General features: G+C 46.2%; 3 protein-coding genes across 3 annotated transcripts; all 3 read left to right on the top strand.

Moving 5' to 3' along the window:
* The first annotated feature begins 3,849 nt into the window (after positions 1–3,849).
* LOC101786432 (calcium-dependent protein kinase 27-like) lies at positions 3,850–6,769 on the top strand. Its single transcript, XM_022825013.1, has 6 exons — positions 3,850–5,049; positions 5,146–5,442; positions 5,519–5,634; positions 5,732–5,899; positions 6,209–6,433; positions 6,527–6,769. The coding sequence occupies exons 1-6, from the start codon at positions 4,128–4,130 to the stop codon at positions 6,653–6,655; spliced, it is 1,857 nt and encodes a 618-aa protein (XP_022680748.1). The 5' UTR covers positions 3,850–4,127; the 3' UTR covers positions 6,656–6,769.
* A 1,930-nt stretch (positions 6,770–8,699) lies between these two features.
* LOC101786030 (50S ribosomal protein L4) lies at positions 8,700–13,584 on the top strand. The gene is made up of 7 exons (XM_004962915.3): positions 8,700–8,960; positions 10,162–10,279; positions 10,794–10,942; positions 11,460–11,567; positions 11,677–11,796; positions 12,873–13,046; positions 13,161–13,584. Exons 1-7 carry the CDS (start codon positions 8,847–8,849, stop codon positions 13,260–13,262), a joined length of 885 nt encoding a protein of 294 aa, XP_004962972.1. The 5' UTR covers positions 8,700–8,846; the 3' UTR covers positions 13,263–13,584.
* A 958-nt stretch (positions 13,585–14,542) lies between these two features.
* Positions 14,543–16,398, top strand: LOC101785629 (myosin-binding protein 7-like). Its single transcript, XM_004962914.1, has 3 exons — positions 14,543–15,847; positions 16,148–16,194; positions 16,293–16,398. The coding sequence occupies exons 1-3, from the start codon at positions 14,543–14,545 to the stop codon at positions 16,396–16,398; spliced, it is 1,458 nt and encodes a 485-aa protein (XP_004962971.1).
* Positions 16,399–16,880: the final 482 nt, after the last annotated feature.

Below are 16,880 nucleotides of genomic sequence, written 5' to 3'. Positions count from 1 at the left end.
AAGAAATCTAAACACTTCTGCTTTGAAACCTCCTGGACAAAACATGCTGACTACCTTCCTAAGATACAGGAAATCTAGGGCAAAGAAGTGATAGCAAAAAATGCAGTGGAAAAATGGTACATCAAACTCAATAGAGTCAAAAAATTTCTGAAAGGCTGGGGACCAAACTTAAAAAGGTCACTCCAGAAGATATAAACATATCCTACAAAATGAGTTGTCAGAATTAGAGAAAAAAGAGGAAGAGTGCCTACTACCTTTAAATTTGATGGATAGGAAAACCTTCATTCAGGCTGAGCTCTTGAAGCTATTGGAGGAAGAAGAAGCATATTGGCACAAAAGATCCAATACAAATTGGCTACTTCAAGGTGACAATAAGGCAGAGTTCTTCCACAGGGATAGCCAATGGGAAAAAGAGGAAAAATACTATTCACTGCTTATAGAACAATGACACAAACATTGAAGGAGATGAAAATATTCTATCCCATGCTACTCAATATTATAAAGATCTTTTTGGACCCTCTGATAGTCCACTGTTCAAAATGGATCAGGATTGTTGGGACCAATCTGAAAAGGTAACAGTAGAGGAGAACAACACTCTAATTGAACCTTTCACAGAAGAAGAACTTAAAAGAGTAATTTTTCAATGGAAAAGAACATAGCTCCGGGCCCGGATCACATGCCGGTGGAATTTTATCAATCAGGCTGGGATGTTATTGAGAAGGACTTGCTAGACATGTTGGTAGAATTCGGGGAGCACAAATTAGACATTAGGAGATTAAACTACGGAGTCATCACCCTAATTCTGAAGACAAAGGAAGCCAATAAGATACAAATGTATAGACCAATCTGCTTCTTAAATGTGAGTTACAAAATCATAACTAAAGTCCTCATGTTAAGATTTGAAGGGTGCATGAGTCGTATTATTAACAAATGTCAATCAGCCTTTATCAAAGGCAGGAACATAATGGAAGGGGTCCTTAGCTTACATGAGATACTTCATGATTCAAAAAGCAAAGGAAAAGATGGCATAATTTTAAAACTCGACTGTGAAAAAGCATATGATAAGATAAGTTGGGACTTTCTTTTTGATTGCCTACAACAGAGAGGCTTCTGTGAGACTTGCTGTAAATGGATTAAAGATGTTGTATCAAGCGGGACTTTAAGTGTGAAGGCCAATGATCTAACTAGAGATTAATTTAAAAGTGGCAAGGGTGTAAGATAAGGGGACCTGTCTCCCCTTCTCTTCAACTTGGCAGCTGATACCCTGGCTAAAATGATCACTAGGGCTCAGGAAAATGGGCTGATAAAAGGACTTGTGCCAGAATACATTACAAATGGAATTGCAATACTTCAATATGCTGATGATACAATTTTATGCATGCAAGATAATGAAGAGACAGCGAGGAATATGGAACTGTTGCTGTATGTCTATGAAAGGATGTCGGGATTAAAGATAAACTTTAACAAAAGTGAGGTGATCATGGTTTCACAAATTAACAAAAGGCAGCCACATACTCTGATATGTTGAATTGTGCCACTGGATCTTGGCCTATTAAATATTTAGGAGTACCTGTGGCGGACTCTAGACTGCATATTAAGGATTGTCTTATGATTGATGAGAAACTGCTTAAGAGATTAGATGGGTGGCAGGGAAGCTCCCTATCAATTGGAGGAAGGGTGACATTAATAAATGCTTGCTTAAGCAGTATTCCTATATACTGCATGTCAATGTATATGTTGCCAAAAACAATCCTAAAGAGAATGGATATAACTAGAAAAAGGTTTTTTTTTTGGCAAGGAGGAGGTTTGAAAAAAAAGTATCACCTGGTTATGTGGATCAAAATTACTAGACCAAAAAGAAAAGGGGGTCTCGGATTAAAGGACCTCAGGAAATTGAACTTAAGCCTCCATTGCAGATGGTGGTGGAAACTGGAATGGGGAGAAGGACTGTGGCAAGAAATAGTAAGAAAGAAATATTTGAAAGAAGGGAGCATAACACAGCTGAGAAATAAACCATCCAGTTCCCCTGTGTGGAATGATCTGCTAAAAGTCAGAGACCTTTACATAAAAGGCAGGATATTCAAAATTGGGAATGGAAAAAATACGGATTTCTGGAGAGACCCGTGGTGTGGCAACATCTCTCTTAAAGATAAATTCCAAGACCTCTTTGAAGTATGCAATGAACAATCAGTCACAGTAGCAAATATGGCTAGCAGAGGATGGAGAATGACTTTCCGTAGATGGTTAGATGAGAGAGCTCAGTCTCAACTGAGACAACTGAGGGACATTCTACAACTTGTGCGTTGTCGGTTGAAAAGGACAGACCTATTTGGGTCTGGGAAAAAATGGATTGTTTTCAGTTAAATCTTTATACTCTCACCTGTTTAACTCTGAACCAGAAGCTGCATTTAAAAAAACGTGGACAGCCAAACTGCCTCTTAAAATCAAAATTTTCATGTGGCTAGTCCAGCAAAACGCCATTTTAACAAAAGATAACATTGTGAGGAGAAAATGGCATGGAGACAAGAGATGCTGTTTCTGTAACATGGAGGAAAGCATAGAACGTCTCTTCTTTGATTGCTCTTTAGCAAGATATGTGTGGAGTCTAATTGCTATGGTGATAGGAGCCTCTTGTAGGCCTACTGCTTTAGAACAATTCTGGAAATGGGCTAAAATTATCTACCTCAGGGTAAAGAAATTTTTTATGGCTGGGCTATCTGCAATTTGTTGGCCTTTATGGAAATCAAGAAACTCTGTTTGTTTTGACAGGAAAACGATTAAATCTCCTACTGAGATAGTGTGCTTGGCTTCTTCTTTCATTGTTTATTGGGCAGGCCTCCAAAAATAGGAAGACAAGCTCAAACTGGAAGCAGGAGCAGAAGCGATGAAGCAGGCGGCGCTCCACTTCCACCCTCAACCTCAAGAAACGGCGCCTGAAGACACGGGGACAGTGCTGCTACAATGAGATGCTGTTTGCCAACAAGATGGTGGAGATAAGGAGATGCGAAAAATGATTTTGCTGGGTGTGTCTAACTCTGTCGGTCTAGGAATGACCTGGGACTCTTTGTAGTTAAACCTGTTAGCAGTTTCTCTCCCCCAGGTAGAGGGACCTTGGTTCTCTTCTTCTGGAGGCTTTTGTTTAAGTCATTAGCGGTACTAAAAAACTCGATGTAAGGTTTCAAACACTGTAATTTCGCTGCTGCATGGTAATGAAATTCTGGCAAGGCCCATAGTGGAAAAAAATATAGTGAAAATCTAAATTACTCTGTTTAACTATCTCACCGCTATGTCAGTTAATCCAATTTACCTTTTTAATAAAGTGTGTCTTTTTCGTTGTTTCATATACCAATTAATTTTATATTCTCTAAAGTGATAGCCGGCATCATAAGTCATGTTAAAACATATTTTCTGAATTGTTCATACAATTTCTACACCATGGATTAATTTATTATAATATTTCCTTCCACATCATCAAAATAATTATTAGAGCTCTTTGAGGGAGTCATCCACTACTTATTTTTTTTGTTTGATGTCCTAGCCTATTAAAATAATCAATTCCATTGATTAAGAGTGTGTATTGCTTTCGGGGGAGGGGGATTTTGAGTTCCTTTATTCATGCAGTGATGAGTAGAGCTCGAGCGTATAATAAGTAACCTTTCCATTCCAATGTGTATGTCAGCGAGACTGATTTCCATTGGAATTCTTACGGTTTATTAGTTCAACACATTCCTAATCAAGCGTGTTGTTGTAAACTTGTAAGTTGTAGAAGTTGAACTCCATCCCCTTGTTTTCCCTCCATTCCTCCAAAATTAGCGGCTCTTCAGCTGCCACTCTGTTTCTTCTGTTTCTTCCTGCCCTCAGCTCTTCTCTCCGCTTGCCATTTTTAGCTCCTCATTTCGCTCCTCACAATCGCCTCCGGCCTCTCTTCCGCCAAGCCACGACCACCACCAACCCATCCTCCCACCTCCGATCGCCTCCCGGCGGAACGCGCCCCGTTCCGCCGCCGCAGTGCCATGCGCCTGCCACCGTGGAGGAGGAAGAAGAAGCAGAAGCACGAGAGGAGGAGGGCCTGCGACACCGCCCACAAGAGGCTCTGACCGCCATCGCCGCCGCGGCCCGGCGGCCCGATGGGCAACGTCTGCGTCGGCTCCCGCTTCTCCAAGAACCGCTTCTTCGGCAACTTCTCCCTCTGGCGCAACCGCTCCCGCTCCAGCAGCACCCCCTCCAACCCCACCACCACCTCCCGCTCCGTCCCCGTCGTCCAGGTCCAGCCCAGCGAGTCCGACGCCAAGCCGACCCCGCCGCCGCCGACGCAAACCGCCGCCCCGGCCCCCATCGTCATCTCCGAACCAGCTCCGGCGCCGTCTCCTCTTCCCCAGCCACCACAGCCAATAACGCCGCCGCCACCGCCGGCGTCATCAGAAGCCGACCCATCGCCACCGCAACAGCCTGCGGCATCGCAACCGCAACCGCAATCGCAGCCGCAGTCGAAGAAGAAGGCGGCGCACATCAAGCGCATCTCCAGCGCCGGCCTTCAGGTGGAGTCGGTGCTCCGGCGCAAGACCGAGAACCTCAAGGACAAGTACAGCCTGGGGCGGAAGCTCGGGCAGGGCCAGTTCGGCACGACGTACCTGTGCGTCGACAAGGCCACCGGCGGCGAGTACGCGTGCAAGTCCATCGCGAAGCGTAAGCTGGTGACCGACGAGGACGTGGAGGACGTCCGGCGCGAGATCCAGATCATGCACCACCTGGCCGGCCACCCGAGCATCATCGGCATCCGGGGCGCGTACGAGGACGCCGTGGCGGTACACGTGGTGATGGAGCTCTGCGCCGGCGGCGAGCTCTTCGACCGCATCGTGCGGCGGGGCCACTACACGGAGCGGCAGGCGGCGACGCTCGCCCGCGTCATCGTCGCCGTCGTGGAGTCGTGCCACTCGCTCGGCGTCATGCACCGCGACCTCAAGCCCGAGAACTTCCTCTTCGTTGGCAACGACGAGGACTCGCCGCTCAAGACCATCGACTTCGGCCTCTCCATGTTCTTCCGGCCAGGTACCTAACGTCCTGACCTGATCCATGCCATGACCGATAGAAAACATGTTGATTCCATTGCTGCATCTCAATTGTCATGGCAATCCATGGTTGCAGGAGAGGAGTTCACGGACGTGGTGGGGAGCCCGTACTACGTGGCGCCGGAGGTGCTGAAGAAGCGGTACGGGCAGGAGGCGGACGTGTGGAGCGCCGGCGTCATCATCTACATCCTGCTCTGCGGCGTACCGCCGTTCTGGGCGGAGACGGAGCAGGGGATCTTCGAGCAGGTGCTGCACGGCTCGCTCGACTTCGAGTCGGACCCGTGGCCGAGCGTGTCGGAGAACGCAAAGGACCTGCTCCGGAAGGTGCTCGTCAGGGACCCCAAGAGGCGCCTCACCGCGCACCAAGTCCTCTGTGAGTAGTATAGCATTTTGGTACTTGTTTCTTTGCAAGATTACACCCCCAGCAACTGATTTCTTGGATCGTGCAGGCCACCCGTGGCTTGAGGCGATCGGCTCCGCGCCGGACAAGCCGCTGGACTCAGCGGTGCTGTCACGGCTGAAGCAGTTCTCGGCGATGAACAAGCTCAAGAAGATGGCGCTGAGGGTCAGAGCTACAGGCCTCTCAGCTTGCTGTTCTTTCCTGTTGTTGTTATTGTGGAAAAGATCTTTGTTGACAGTGAATGCGGTCTCTTTTGCTGCAGGTGATCGCGGAGAACCTGTCGGAGGAGGAGATCGCGGGGCTCAAGGAGATGTTCAAGATGATGGACACTGACAACAGCGGGCAGATCAACTTCGAGGAGCTCAAGGCTGGCCTTCAAAGGGTCGGCGCCAACATGAAGGAATCGGAGATATACCAGCTCATGCAGGCTGTAAGTTTTTCTGCAATCTTTAGGGCACATATTTCTGCCCAAATTTGAATACTTCACACGAATCTCCATGAAGTTATTGGATCTATAGAAGCTCACATTATTCCCTTTTTTTATCAAAAATGAAAACTTGGTTTAACTTCTATTCAATGTTACAAATAATTATTTTTCAGTAATAGTAATGTTTGATTTGTATTTTAAAGATAGCTAGTATTGGTTCTTTTCGTTTCCAAAATGGAAAATTTCAGAAAAATGCTTATGTACTACTGCGGAAAATAAATCCTTTCCTATGCAATGTTTGTATTCTCGCAGGCTGACATCGACAACAGTGGGACCATAGATTATGGAGAGTTCATAGCGGCAACGCTGCACCTCAACAAAGTTGAAAGGGAAGACCATCTTTTTGCCGCCTTCCAATACTTCGACAAGGATGGCAGCGGATACATCACAGCTGATGAGCTGCAGCAAGCTTGTGACGAGTTTGGCATAGAAGATGTCCGACTTGAAGACATGATTGGCGAAGTGGATCAAGACAATGTAAGATTATTTGATCCTGAGATCTGCAATAAGCATGTAGCATTATTCATCAACTTGAATCTGACAATTTTGCTTCCATGCATCTTTCTGCAGGACGGGCGCATTGATTACAATGAGTTTGTCGCAATGATGCAGAAATCGCCTGCTGGTTTTGGCAAGAAAGGCCATCAGTACAACCTTAGCATTGGTTTTAGGGATGCCTTGAATAAGGCACATAGCTGACATTGTTGTAGTTTTGCATTTATGTATACTTGTGCAACTGAAATGGTGCTGTGCATACGTGTTGTAAATGAGGAGGAAACTTGGGCTCTGATTAATTCATAGGAGATTTGTTAACTGTTGTCATGCTTGTGTTCTTGGTAGTTTTTTGTTTAAAGAAGTACTGAATTACTAACACCAGCTTGTAACAGAAAACGTCGGTATTCCACTGGCCAGCAAGGTAAAACATAACTATGTAGAAACTGTTCTAGTGCTACTGTGACATTCGAAAGCTGGTCATGAAAGTGACTTTCATTATCGGTTCTCAACACCGACCAATCGGTAGCACCAATCGGAGTAAATAATATATTTTTAATCTGATCAACCAGTTAGTTCAGTTTATTTCGTTTCCAATAAGAATAGCTTTGGTTGGCAGCCCCCTGACCTCTAGCTAGCGTTACGACTCTTATGTCTTAAATTCGGCTCCTAGACGCCCCCCTTTAGCATATGTAATCCCTGTCTATTTCCAATACCGTGTGCGAGTGCCCGGTTAACAGCCCGCGTTGTACAAACTTTGTATTAACTTCCTCTTAATTGAATAATGCGCAGCTCTCCTGCGTATTCTAGAAAAATAAGAATAGCTTTTCTTTTCTTCTTCTGAGGGACAACAAAATTGTTATAGTCTTGATGTGCTTCATTTTTTTCTTTCAGTTTTTGCCAATCTTATAAAAAATTGCATTCGTTCATATTGGGCATTGGGGGTGTCGGTCAAACAAATGTGAACAGTTAGTACGACATCCATATGGTGCGACTACTCTTCGCAACACCGGTGCGCTAGAACTGCTGTACCACACGAATAACCGTGGGATACTTTTCCCTGAACCTTTCACTAAAAGCATTAACCATCCTCTACATGATTGGATCTCTAGTCGTGACCTGTTGTACACCATATATATAAGAAAGCACACAAATTTTCGCTACAGTTCTATCAGAGATCGAACAGGGTAGGGCTCGAAAGCTTGATCACGAAAGCCAGTTTGAAGAGTCGTGTGATGATTCTGCGAGCTTCTACTTTCAGAGCTTCCACCTTCTGTGCTCCACAAAAATGTTCTGCTCTGCCCCGATTACGCAAGGATAGACTGTCTGTGCAAACGCTACACACTCATGGTATAGACTGGATGCTTAAGGTATGTACGTGCCACATTGTACCTTCCTGATACCTCTCAAGCTTATACTATCATCTGAGGACTACTCCTAGTGAAACTGTATGCAAAACTAAATGGGAAATGTGCCTCCAAGGAGGAAATTGGGAAAATGGGACTGAAAGTTACAAACAAGAAAGTACGTCATCACGAATTATACAGGCTGCTGTAGAGGGAGAAACCATGTAATCTGAGTATAGCAATGAACCCGACCGTACAGGAATTAGCTTGTCCTGACTGGCTCAGCACTCACGTGGCTATATTGAAAGGGTTAATTAGTTTGATGCCCTTTTGAAAATGCTTGAATCAAAAATACCGCTACAAATAAAGGGCAAATGAATCAGGTAGGCTTGAAATATGTTACTTTTTACCATAATTTTTTATACTTCCTGTGATACAAAAAATTGAACAGATGAGGTGACTTTTGCAAGGAACATCACTGCTCTGTTAAGCTAATTCGCTCAGACAGTCACACTGCAGGTGCTGTAAATGCGTGCTTTAAGAGAGAAATAGCCGAGTGTTTTGTCATTTTTCTCTGATGAATGAACTACTGCAGGTGATTAAAAGAAACACATTCCTGCATCCCACTCCCGCGCAGCACTGCCCGCACCTTCCTCCCGCAGCTGCGTCGGATTCGAGACCTCGCCCGCCGATCCTGGCCACCAAGAAGGCAGGAACGCCGAGAAGGTTCCCAATGCGAGCAGGGGAAGGAGGCGCGTCCTCTTCTTGCCGATGCCGTGCTCATTCGCCGCGAGCGCACGGCCTCGACGTGTGCAGCTACGTGCCGTTTGCCGACGAGGTTACGAGAAGACTCTTCAACTGATAATACCCGCGTAATACCCTACCCCGTATCCAGGTTCAGATGGGTAACCCGTACCCTACCCAAACAGAACGGGTGTGGATTTGGGCAAGGGTGATGGGTGCCCACCGGCAACGCTAGCTCGACCCATTCCGAATCTCGCTCGCTCGCCGCCGCCGCGGCCGCCGCCGTTACCCGCGCCCCCGCGCCTCCCATGCGCGCGCTCGTGCGCCGCGCGGCCTCGCTCCTCCGCGCTGCCGCGGGGCCGGTGCCGAGGCCTCCCTGCCCCACGCAGCGCCGCCTCCCCGACGCCGTCTGCCGTGGCAAGGTCCGGCTCCTAGCCACCTCTCATGCCGCCCTATGTATCTCCTCGAATGTTCCTTTTCTGTTTGGTTTCGATTAGCTCGACTCGTCGTAGCAGTGCCTGGCGCAAGTCTCTAGGTCGCCCTTTGCTAGGGGTTAGTGGTGGTTTAAGGCCGTGTTTCCACTCAGCCAAGCCTTTCAGCCGTTTCACGAACATTTTTTGTTTTTTGGGTTGGGGTTTCGACGAGGTATGTGGCGGCGAGGGATTGATGGAAAGCCTTGTGGATTCTTCCGGATCCCGTTGCACCATGACTTGTTTGAGGATGGCTGGAATTTAGTTGGATGTTTGCTTACTCCATTGCTCAGTAAGCCTCTGTTTTTTCAGCAATGTTATTTTGTGGATTGATGTTAAGCTGCGCTTTTTATCAGTCGACTCATGATCTTGGAAACAGAGATGGCGAAGGATGAAGGAAACTTCTGTAGTTCATCATTTGGAGGCACATTTAAGTAACACAGTGTAGAAATGTGTATCTTGATTGTTACCAGCTTGAACAAATAACTAGAACAGAACCACGAATCTGGTTAGGTGAGTGTTGAAGGAAGCTTGTCTTGAGGAAATTTTGTTCCAAAGCAGTACTGCAGTACCGAGGACAGTAGTACTGCATGTTGCAAATTAGCAAGTGCTCATGGATGGACAATTGTGGATTGGTGAACAGATACCAATTTCCCTACATTATTTAATTTGCTTCTCAACCTACCTGATACATGTGAAATCGACCTCTGCTATTGTTTTGTTGGTTGTGCCTATTGTGGTGCTGATAGTCTGGATCTGGTAATGTTTGGTTAGTACCTGTTGAGTTTGCTTTTGTGATGTCTGTGCTTTGTCTAACTTGGATCTGGCTCTGAACCATTGCTCTCCCTTTTCCAGTGTTAACCTTATGGATCCTATTTTTGTTGTTGATGATGATTTATTTGTGCCCGACACTGTCCTTTTCAGTATAGCGCATACTAATTTTGTTGAAGCTGCATATAGTGATATAATGTAATCGCGTTACACAAGCCAAGACATTAACTGTGCAAAATGATATTACTGGAATTTGGAGGCCTCTTATGTGAAGTCTTACTGATCCGCTCTTGTGTGACTTGAAGAACTTGCTAGGTGAATTACAGCAAGTGATCTTTTGAAACACTTTTCTAGTAGCTTATTTATATGTATTTATTTGCAGAATATTCCAACGTTCTGTTCCAGCAGATATTCCACCCTTGTAGCTCCATCAAATGAAGTTCTAATTCCTCCAGAGTTGTTGTCTAGCCAAACTGTTGGGACACCTAAGAGAACGATCGGTACTATCTTGTTCCTTCTCTTAATTCTGTTCATTGCTGTGCCAACATTTGCCATGATGAAATCGCAAAAAAAAAATGACTACTTAGAGGGCCATTTTACACTGTTACATCAACTACTTTTCATTTGATTTTAATCCTTAATCTATGAATATTGCAAAATTCACCATTGAGTTAAAGAAGACCTTTAGACCCCATGTCGCTTTGAACTCATATTGTAGTATGCAGTTGTCCAAAAGAAGTTGGGTATTTGAATTGTTAACTGGAATCTTTCTTATATTTCTGCTCTTTGTCAGTGATCAGCAGTGCTTTGTAACTTTTGTCCTGTCTTATAAGACTTGTACATGTATGTATCTTTCCTTTGATGTGCTATCTGTGGATTTACTAAAATTTATGAAACCTTCTTTCTCATAAATTCAGCCCTGAGAAATAAGGATATCTGACTGGGATGCTTGGATGTTTTCTCTTTTGTCTTTGCTTCTCTAGTGATGTAGAATTTTGTTTTTATATTTTTTAGGCCAATATGAAGATCTAGTAGCTAGAGTAACAAACTTCCACAATGAGGATAAGGGCTACATGGTTTTGGATGGTGATGTTTTTGATGTTCCAATTAGGAAGGATATTGTTCACAGAGTTGTACGGTGGCAACTTGCTAAACGACAACAGGTAAGCACATATAATCTCTCCAGAAATATTCTTTGAAGTTTCCATTTGATATCCTTCTCCAGTTTTATATCATTTTTATTGACTTTCTTATATATAACAAAATGCTTGGTGTATCCTTCAAAGTATGTGTTGAATAAAATGTATTTAGACTCATTGATAGTTCTTTTTCCACTCTAGCATTTTTGTAATCAGTTGTAGCTCAGGGGGCAAGTGGCAACATGATTGAACAAGAAGGCAACAGTGGAAGCTTTAAACACTTCGTACCTTATTTGAAGTTCATAACAAAAAAAAATTGTGGCTAGTTATGTTGAGCTACTAGTTCAGCACATCCAAATATTGTTCATTAGATGTCATGCAAATATACGCAGCATAAAAAAAAATCTCAAAATATGAACATAAATGGTAGTAATTTTTGTTGAAGCTGCGGTCACAGCTTAGTTATCTGGAATCTATATTGTTTATGTGCTATGTTTCTCAAATTTAATGTTTGATATATTGTTCTCGGTGTCCTGAATAGGGAACACATTCAACAAAAACTATCAGCGAAGTAAGTGGGACAGGAAGAAAGCCTTACAAGCAAAAGGGAACTGGAAGAGCACGTCATGGAACACTGCGTGGCCCTCAGGTTAGTATGCTTCTTATTATGTCTAAATAGTGCATCTGGGTACCTGCAGACTTAAGTTTTGCAAGCCTTATGATCTTGTTGAGTTATGAATTAAACAAAACCAAAACAGTTCCGTGGTGGTGCAACCATGCATGGGCCTAAACCACGAAGCCATGCAATCAAGTTGCAAAAGAAGGTTCGGCGTCTGGGGCTGAAGATAACCTTATCTGCTCGGACTGCTGAAGGAAAGGTATATTCTACCTTACCTAGTGGAATGTACTCACCTGCATTTCACTTTTCCTAGTTGGTTCTCCACTTCATTTTGTTATATTATAATAAGGGTTTGGTGATGATAATCCTGTTGTATCTCTATCTGGAGGGTGTTTCACTATCTCCTCATGCATCTATCGCTAAAACCAAGAAGTATTATGTTATTTCACAGGATTTTAGTGGCATGGGCCTTGGCAAGTTTCTGTGTTTCATCTTCCTCTTTCCAGGTTAATGAGGGCATGCTATTACTTCAAAAGTTATCTCTCTTGGGTGGTAGTTATAAATTTTAGAAACAGAGCATCATTGCTCAAGTGCTCCAGTGACCTTTTCGCGCTTGTGCACTTGAAGGTTCAACTTGATGGCGCTGACATTGAACATGATACATAGGTTGCATGTAGGATATTGATGTGGTATGGCGCCAGGGGCTTCAGCCCAGGGCACAAGAAGAGGACCTAGTCGTCTTCTTTCTTGCCTTCCTTTCCTCCAGGAGTTACGGCTCCCTTCATGGCAATAGGAAACTGAAATACACAAAAGTGTTATGTTATGGAGCAACATTATCCAGAGGAGAATATGTATCCTGCTTTTGGACAGAATGCGGTGACATTTTCCGCTATATTCTGCAAGCCAGATTTTGTGCTCCAGAATGGGTGATATTTTTCGGTTCTGCAAGCCAGATTTTGTGCTCCAGATCATTGTTATTGGAGTTTAAATGTGTTTTAACGTTCATGAACTGGAGGTTTCGGTGTACACTCCCACCACCTAGGTTTGAATCCTTCCCAACTCAAATTTGACTTAATTAAAAAGCCACCTAGCTCCTCTAGGTTGGTTGAGTTTTTTTTAATATTCATCAACTAACTGAATTTATTCCTTTGCAATATGTAATCTTGGGTGATGTTAAACATTTCTTGTACATAAATATAATGTTAAACATTTAGGTTTAATATTGGCACATTACAGTTCACTTGTGCCCGTTTTGATCTGCACGTTACGGCTTAATATTTGTGTTTCTTGAGTTTTCTGATTTGGCTATTAAAAGTTGTATGGTTTCTTCTGTAGCTGTTTGTATTTGAGGACTTGGAAGTTCCTAGCCACAAGACAAAGAACATTGTGAACTATATAAGCCAGATGGACAACACAAAGAAGGTGTTATTAGTTGATGGAGGTGATATCGATAAAAAGTTAAAGCTGGCTACTCAAAATCTCCATTATGTGAATGTGCTTCCTTCCATTGTAAGTGATACCACTGCTTTTTCTGAATCTTGAGCGACTTCTATGCTTTCATTCATTTCCAGTTATTGTCGCTGGTGCAAGAGCAACCTCTGATACCTAGAAATGTTAATGCAGGGCCTCAATGTTTACAGCATCCTCCAGCATGATACCCTAGTAATGACTCGAGATGCTGTGAATAGGATCGTTGAGCGGATGCATACCCCTATCAACCGCTAGCACTGGTGGTGGTGGACTTAATTGTGTAATGCAGGATAATCCACCAATCTCCTGGCAAACCCTTTATCTTTTGCAGTGATATGATGATTGCTCCAACTTTTTTTTCTTCCAACAAATTGCTATCATCTATGAAAATTTCTCATGTTGATTATTGTTCTGAGTTTATGTAGCATGCTTTGTATAAGTATGAAACCGGTAGAACAAATAGATGGATGACATCAAGTGTGATGAGGATCCTTGCGCCATCATGTAAACAATAACATGGCTTCTGGAATTGCAAAATATCAATGCCAAGAAAATTGAGATTTGTTTCTATATTATATATCAGCCAAAAAAACCCTGTGTTCATGTCATATTGTTAACCATAAACCCTGTGTTCGGTGCAACTGCCGTGCAGTGTTATTTGTGCTGAATCAGTGTGGAACTGTGGATAGTGAAAAACTGAAAAGAATGAGCCTGCAAGTGCAAAGCTATTCGTTTTGTAGCTTGAGAGCTTTTTGGATGGCCGCATGTTTATGAAAACTGGGTAAGAATTTATCAGTCAGTAGGATTTTATTAATGGGAATGTGCATTTTACTGCGATCCATTGTCAGTTGATTTATCATCGTTGTATCCTTGGTCTCCGAATTAGATGACAAAAGAAATGAGAATGGCCGGGGCAATTCCTTTTTTCCGTCCAATCTAATTTTCTCTGGGTAACTGGTTAGGCGTAGAAATCAGCCATGGAATGTTCACCGATGGCTACTTCTAACACATTAGTTATTTACCTAGGCTCTCGATAAGAAGAGAATTATGAAATATACATGACTTGAACCGAGCATGCAAAAAATTTTAAACTAAATCTACTTCGTCCTAGGATGGAGTGAGTATGGTTTCACGGGCCATATATTCTTTAGTTCTCGTCTCGTAAAGGATAAGGATTTACACATTTTTTAGTTTGACCATAATAAAATTTAAGGTACGCATCTGATTTAAAAAAAACCAGAATCGCCCTCACAAAAAGAAAGCTCAAAACACATTTTCAATCTGGTTTTCCAGGTCCCTTTCATCTGTCCTTCCTTCTTCGTCCAGCAGTACAAGACCAAAAACCATCCCGGCTAAAAACAGCAGCCAACCGTCCAAAACCGAAGGAGCAAGAAACCCAAAAATTAACTCCTCCCGCGCCTCCACCTCCCCCGGGCCCACCACCCCCATTTCTATACCTCCCCCACCCGTCCCGCACGTGCGCGCCTCCTCCTCCCAGCGCCGCTGATGCGCTCGTGCCGTCCCCCGCAACCGCCATGGCCGCCGCCGGCGAACCGCCTCCCCCGCTCTGCCCCCTCTGCGGGCACCCGACCTCCTCCGCCTCCCCGCCGGCGCCCGCGTCGGCTAGCGCGTCCCCCGCGAGGCCGCCGCTGATGCGGAGGACCGCCGGGCCGCCCGAGGCGCCCCCTGCGGTGGTGCGCGTGGAGATCGGCGACGAGGCCGCGGCGCTGCGCGAGGCGCTGACCCGGCAGCAGGCCGCGCTCGGGGACCTGCAGGCGGAGCTCGACGCCGAGCGCGGCGCCGCGGCCGGCGCAGCCAGCGAGGCCATGACCATGATCCTCCGCCTGCAGCGCGAGAAGGCCGAGGCCATGATGGAGGCGCGCCAGTTCCGCCGCTACGCAGAGGAGAAGATGGTCCACGACGCCGCGGAGCTCGCCGCCCTCGAGGAGGCGCTCGCCAAGCGCGACGCCGCGGTGCGCGCGCTCCAGGTCGAGCGCCCGACGCCGCGCCACCCCATGCCGCCGTCGGGGGCGTCCACCCCGCGCCGCCCTGGAGCCGCCACGCCGCGTCACCCGCCGTCGTCGCCGTCCCCCGCGGCGTCGTCCACCGCCGCCGTCGGCGGCGGATACTACCCGCCGCTGCGGTGCTGCATCGACCACCCGCGCACCGCGTCGGAGGCGGATGCGCTCGAGACCCCGCACGACCAGCTCACCCGCCTCGCCCACCGCGTCCACCTCCTCGAGCGCGGCGCCACGCCCATGGCCTCCACCACCACGCCCATCATCCGCGTCGCGCCGGGCTCCGACTTCCCGCGCCACGCGCGCGCCTACTCCGACGACGGCACCCTCGACTTCTACGACGGCGAGTGCTTCCCGGACGACGACGACGGCGACTGCGGCGCCAACGACCGGGTCTACACCGTCGACGCCATCCACGGCGCGCCGCCCCTGGCGGTGGCCGAGCGCTGCTACTACGGCGGCGGCGCCACGCCGGTCGGGAGCGACTGCTGCGGCGGCGGCGCGCCGTGGGCGGAGGACGAGGAGGTGCGCAGGCTCAGCGCGCGGATGCAGGCGCTGGAGGCGGACAGGGAGTCCATGCGGCAGGCCATCATCTCCATGGGCGCCGAGAAGGCGCAGGTCATGCTGCTCAAGGAGATCGCGCAGAAGCTCTGCAAGGACGCCGCGCCGCCGGCGCCCACCGTGGCGCAGCAAAGCTTCTACAAAGGGGGCAGCACGCAGCCGGCCATGACCGTCACCGTGCGGCCGCCGCGGCATCCGCCGGTGCTTATGCAGAGGAAGGTGGTCAAGAGACAGACGCCGTTATTTGCTGCAGTGGTCAAGGTAATCTAATCTCGCTGTTTTACCTCGAGCTATTTGTTTAGAAGCATACTTGTTCAAGTTTTACTGACTAGACGGGTAGTGAAATCATATCATCACACATCTTTTTTTCCCTGATGATCGACTATGATAGTTTTGGTTGCTGCTGATTATAAACATCAGAAATCTACAATCTTGATGCTCATATTTGTGGGACTTGCTTGTAATTTGACCCGGCCTGTTTCGTATTCTGAGGCTACTCCCTCCAATTATATATGTTCTTGAAAACAGAATCTAATGATCTTGCTTTCAATTCCTTTCCAGTGGGTTACATCAATCATGTGGTGGAGAAAGTCATCATCCCGTGTCAAGTGAGTGCATCGTTCCCGTTACCTAGTTGATCTCATTACGCACCATTCTTTCTTTGTTCTAACCATTAGTTGTTTTCTTCACCGATGGTTGTTGGCAGGTACCCCATGGGGCAGTGTGGTAACAATGTGGGTTTGCTGCTGCTGCTCGACAAGGCTCCCATGGCAGGGTCGTATGGGCATCAGAAGCCTCCCAAGAGGATCTGATCTAACCTCCAAATGGGTCGCTCATCAGTGACTATGAAAAGCTCATTTGTTTGCGGAACACACACATTGTTGTCGCTTTCGCCTTCGTTCTTCTGTTGATCGTGTTCGTGTCTAGTAAATGTTGAGCCATTTTTCCCTTTTTCTACGTGTTTTGCTCACTAACGTTCTTTGCGCCATCGGTATGGAACAGATTGTTGTACAGAATAGGATACCACTGGAGCCTTGTATATACACTGTGTTCATTGAAGTTTTGAACGCCAGAAGTTGACTCACGAAATCCCTCGCCGAATCTACTACGTTCATCAAAATTCACTGCAGAATACTTTTGGAAGGTATTTGCCATTTGAGCAGCTTGTTTAACCTGCCAAGAGATACTTGATTTATGTGAAAGCTAAAAAAGCAGATAAATTGGCAGCACACTGTTAAAAACTGTTGAATTGTGAATAGCCGAACAAGGGACACATTAGCACTCGAATTCAAAC

The sequence above is a fragment of the Setaria italica genome, chromosome III (assembly GCF_000263155.2).
Source record: "Setaria italica strain Yugu1 chromosome III, Setaria_italica_v2.0, whole genome shotgun sequence".
Taxonomy (NCBI): domain Eukaryota; kingdom Viridiplantae; phylum Streptophyta; class Magnoliopsida; order Poales; family Poaceae; genus Setaria; species Setaria italica.
Note: the sequence above shows the minus strand (reverse complement) of the source record. Positions and strands in the feature narration are given on the sequence as shown.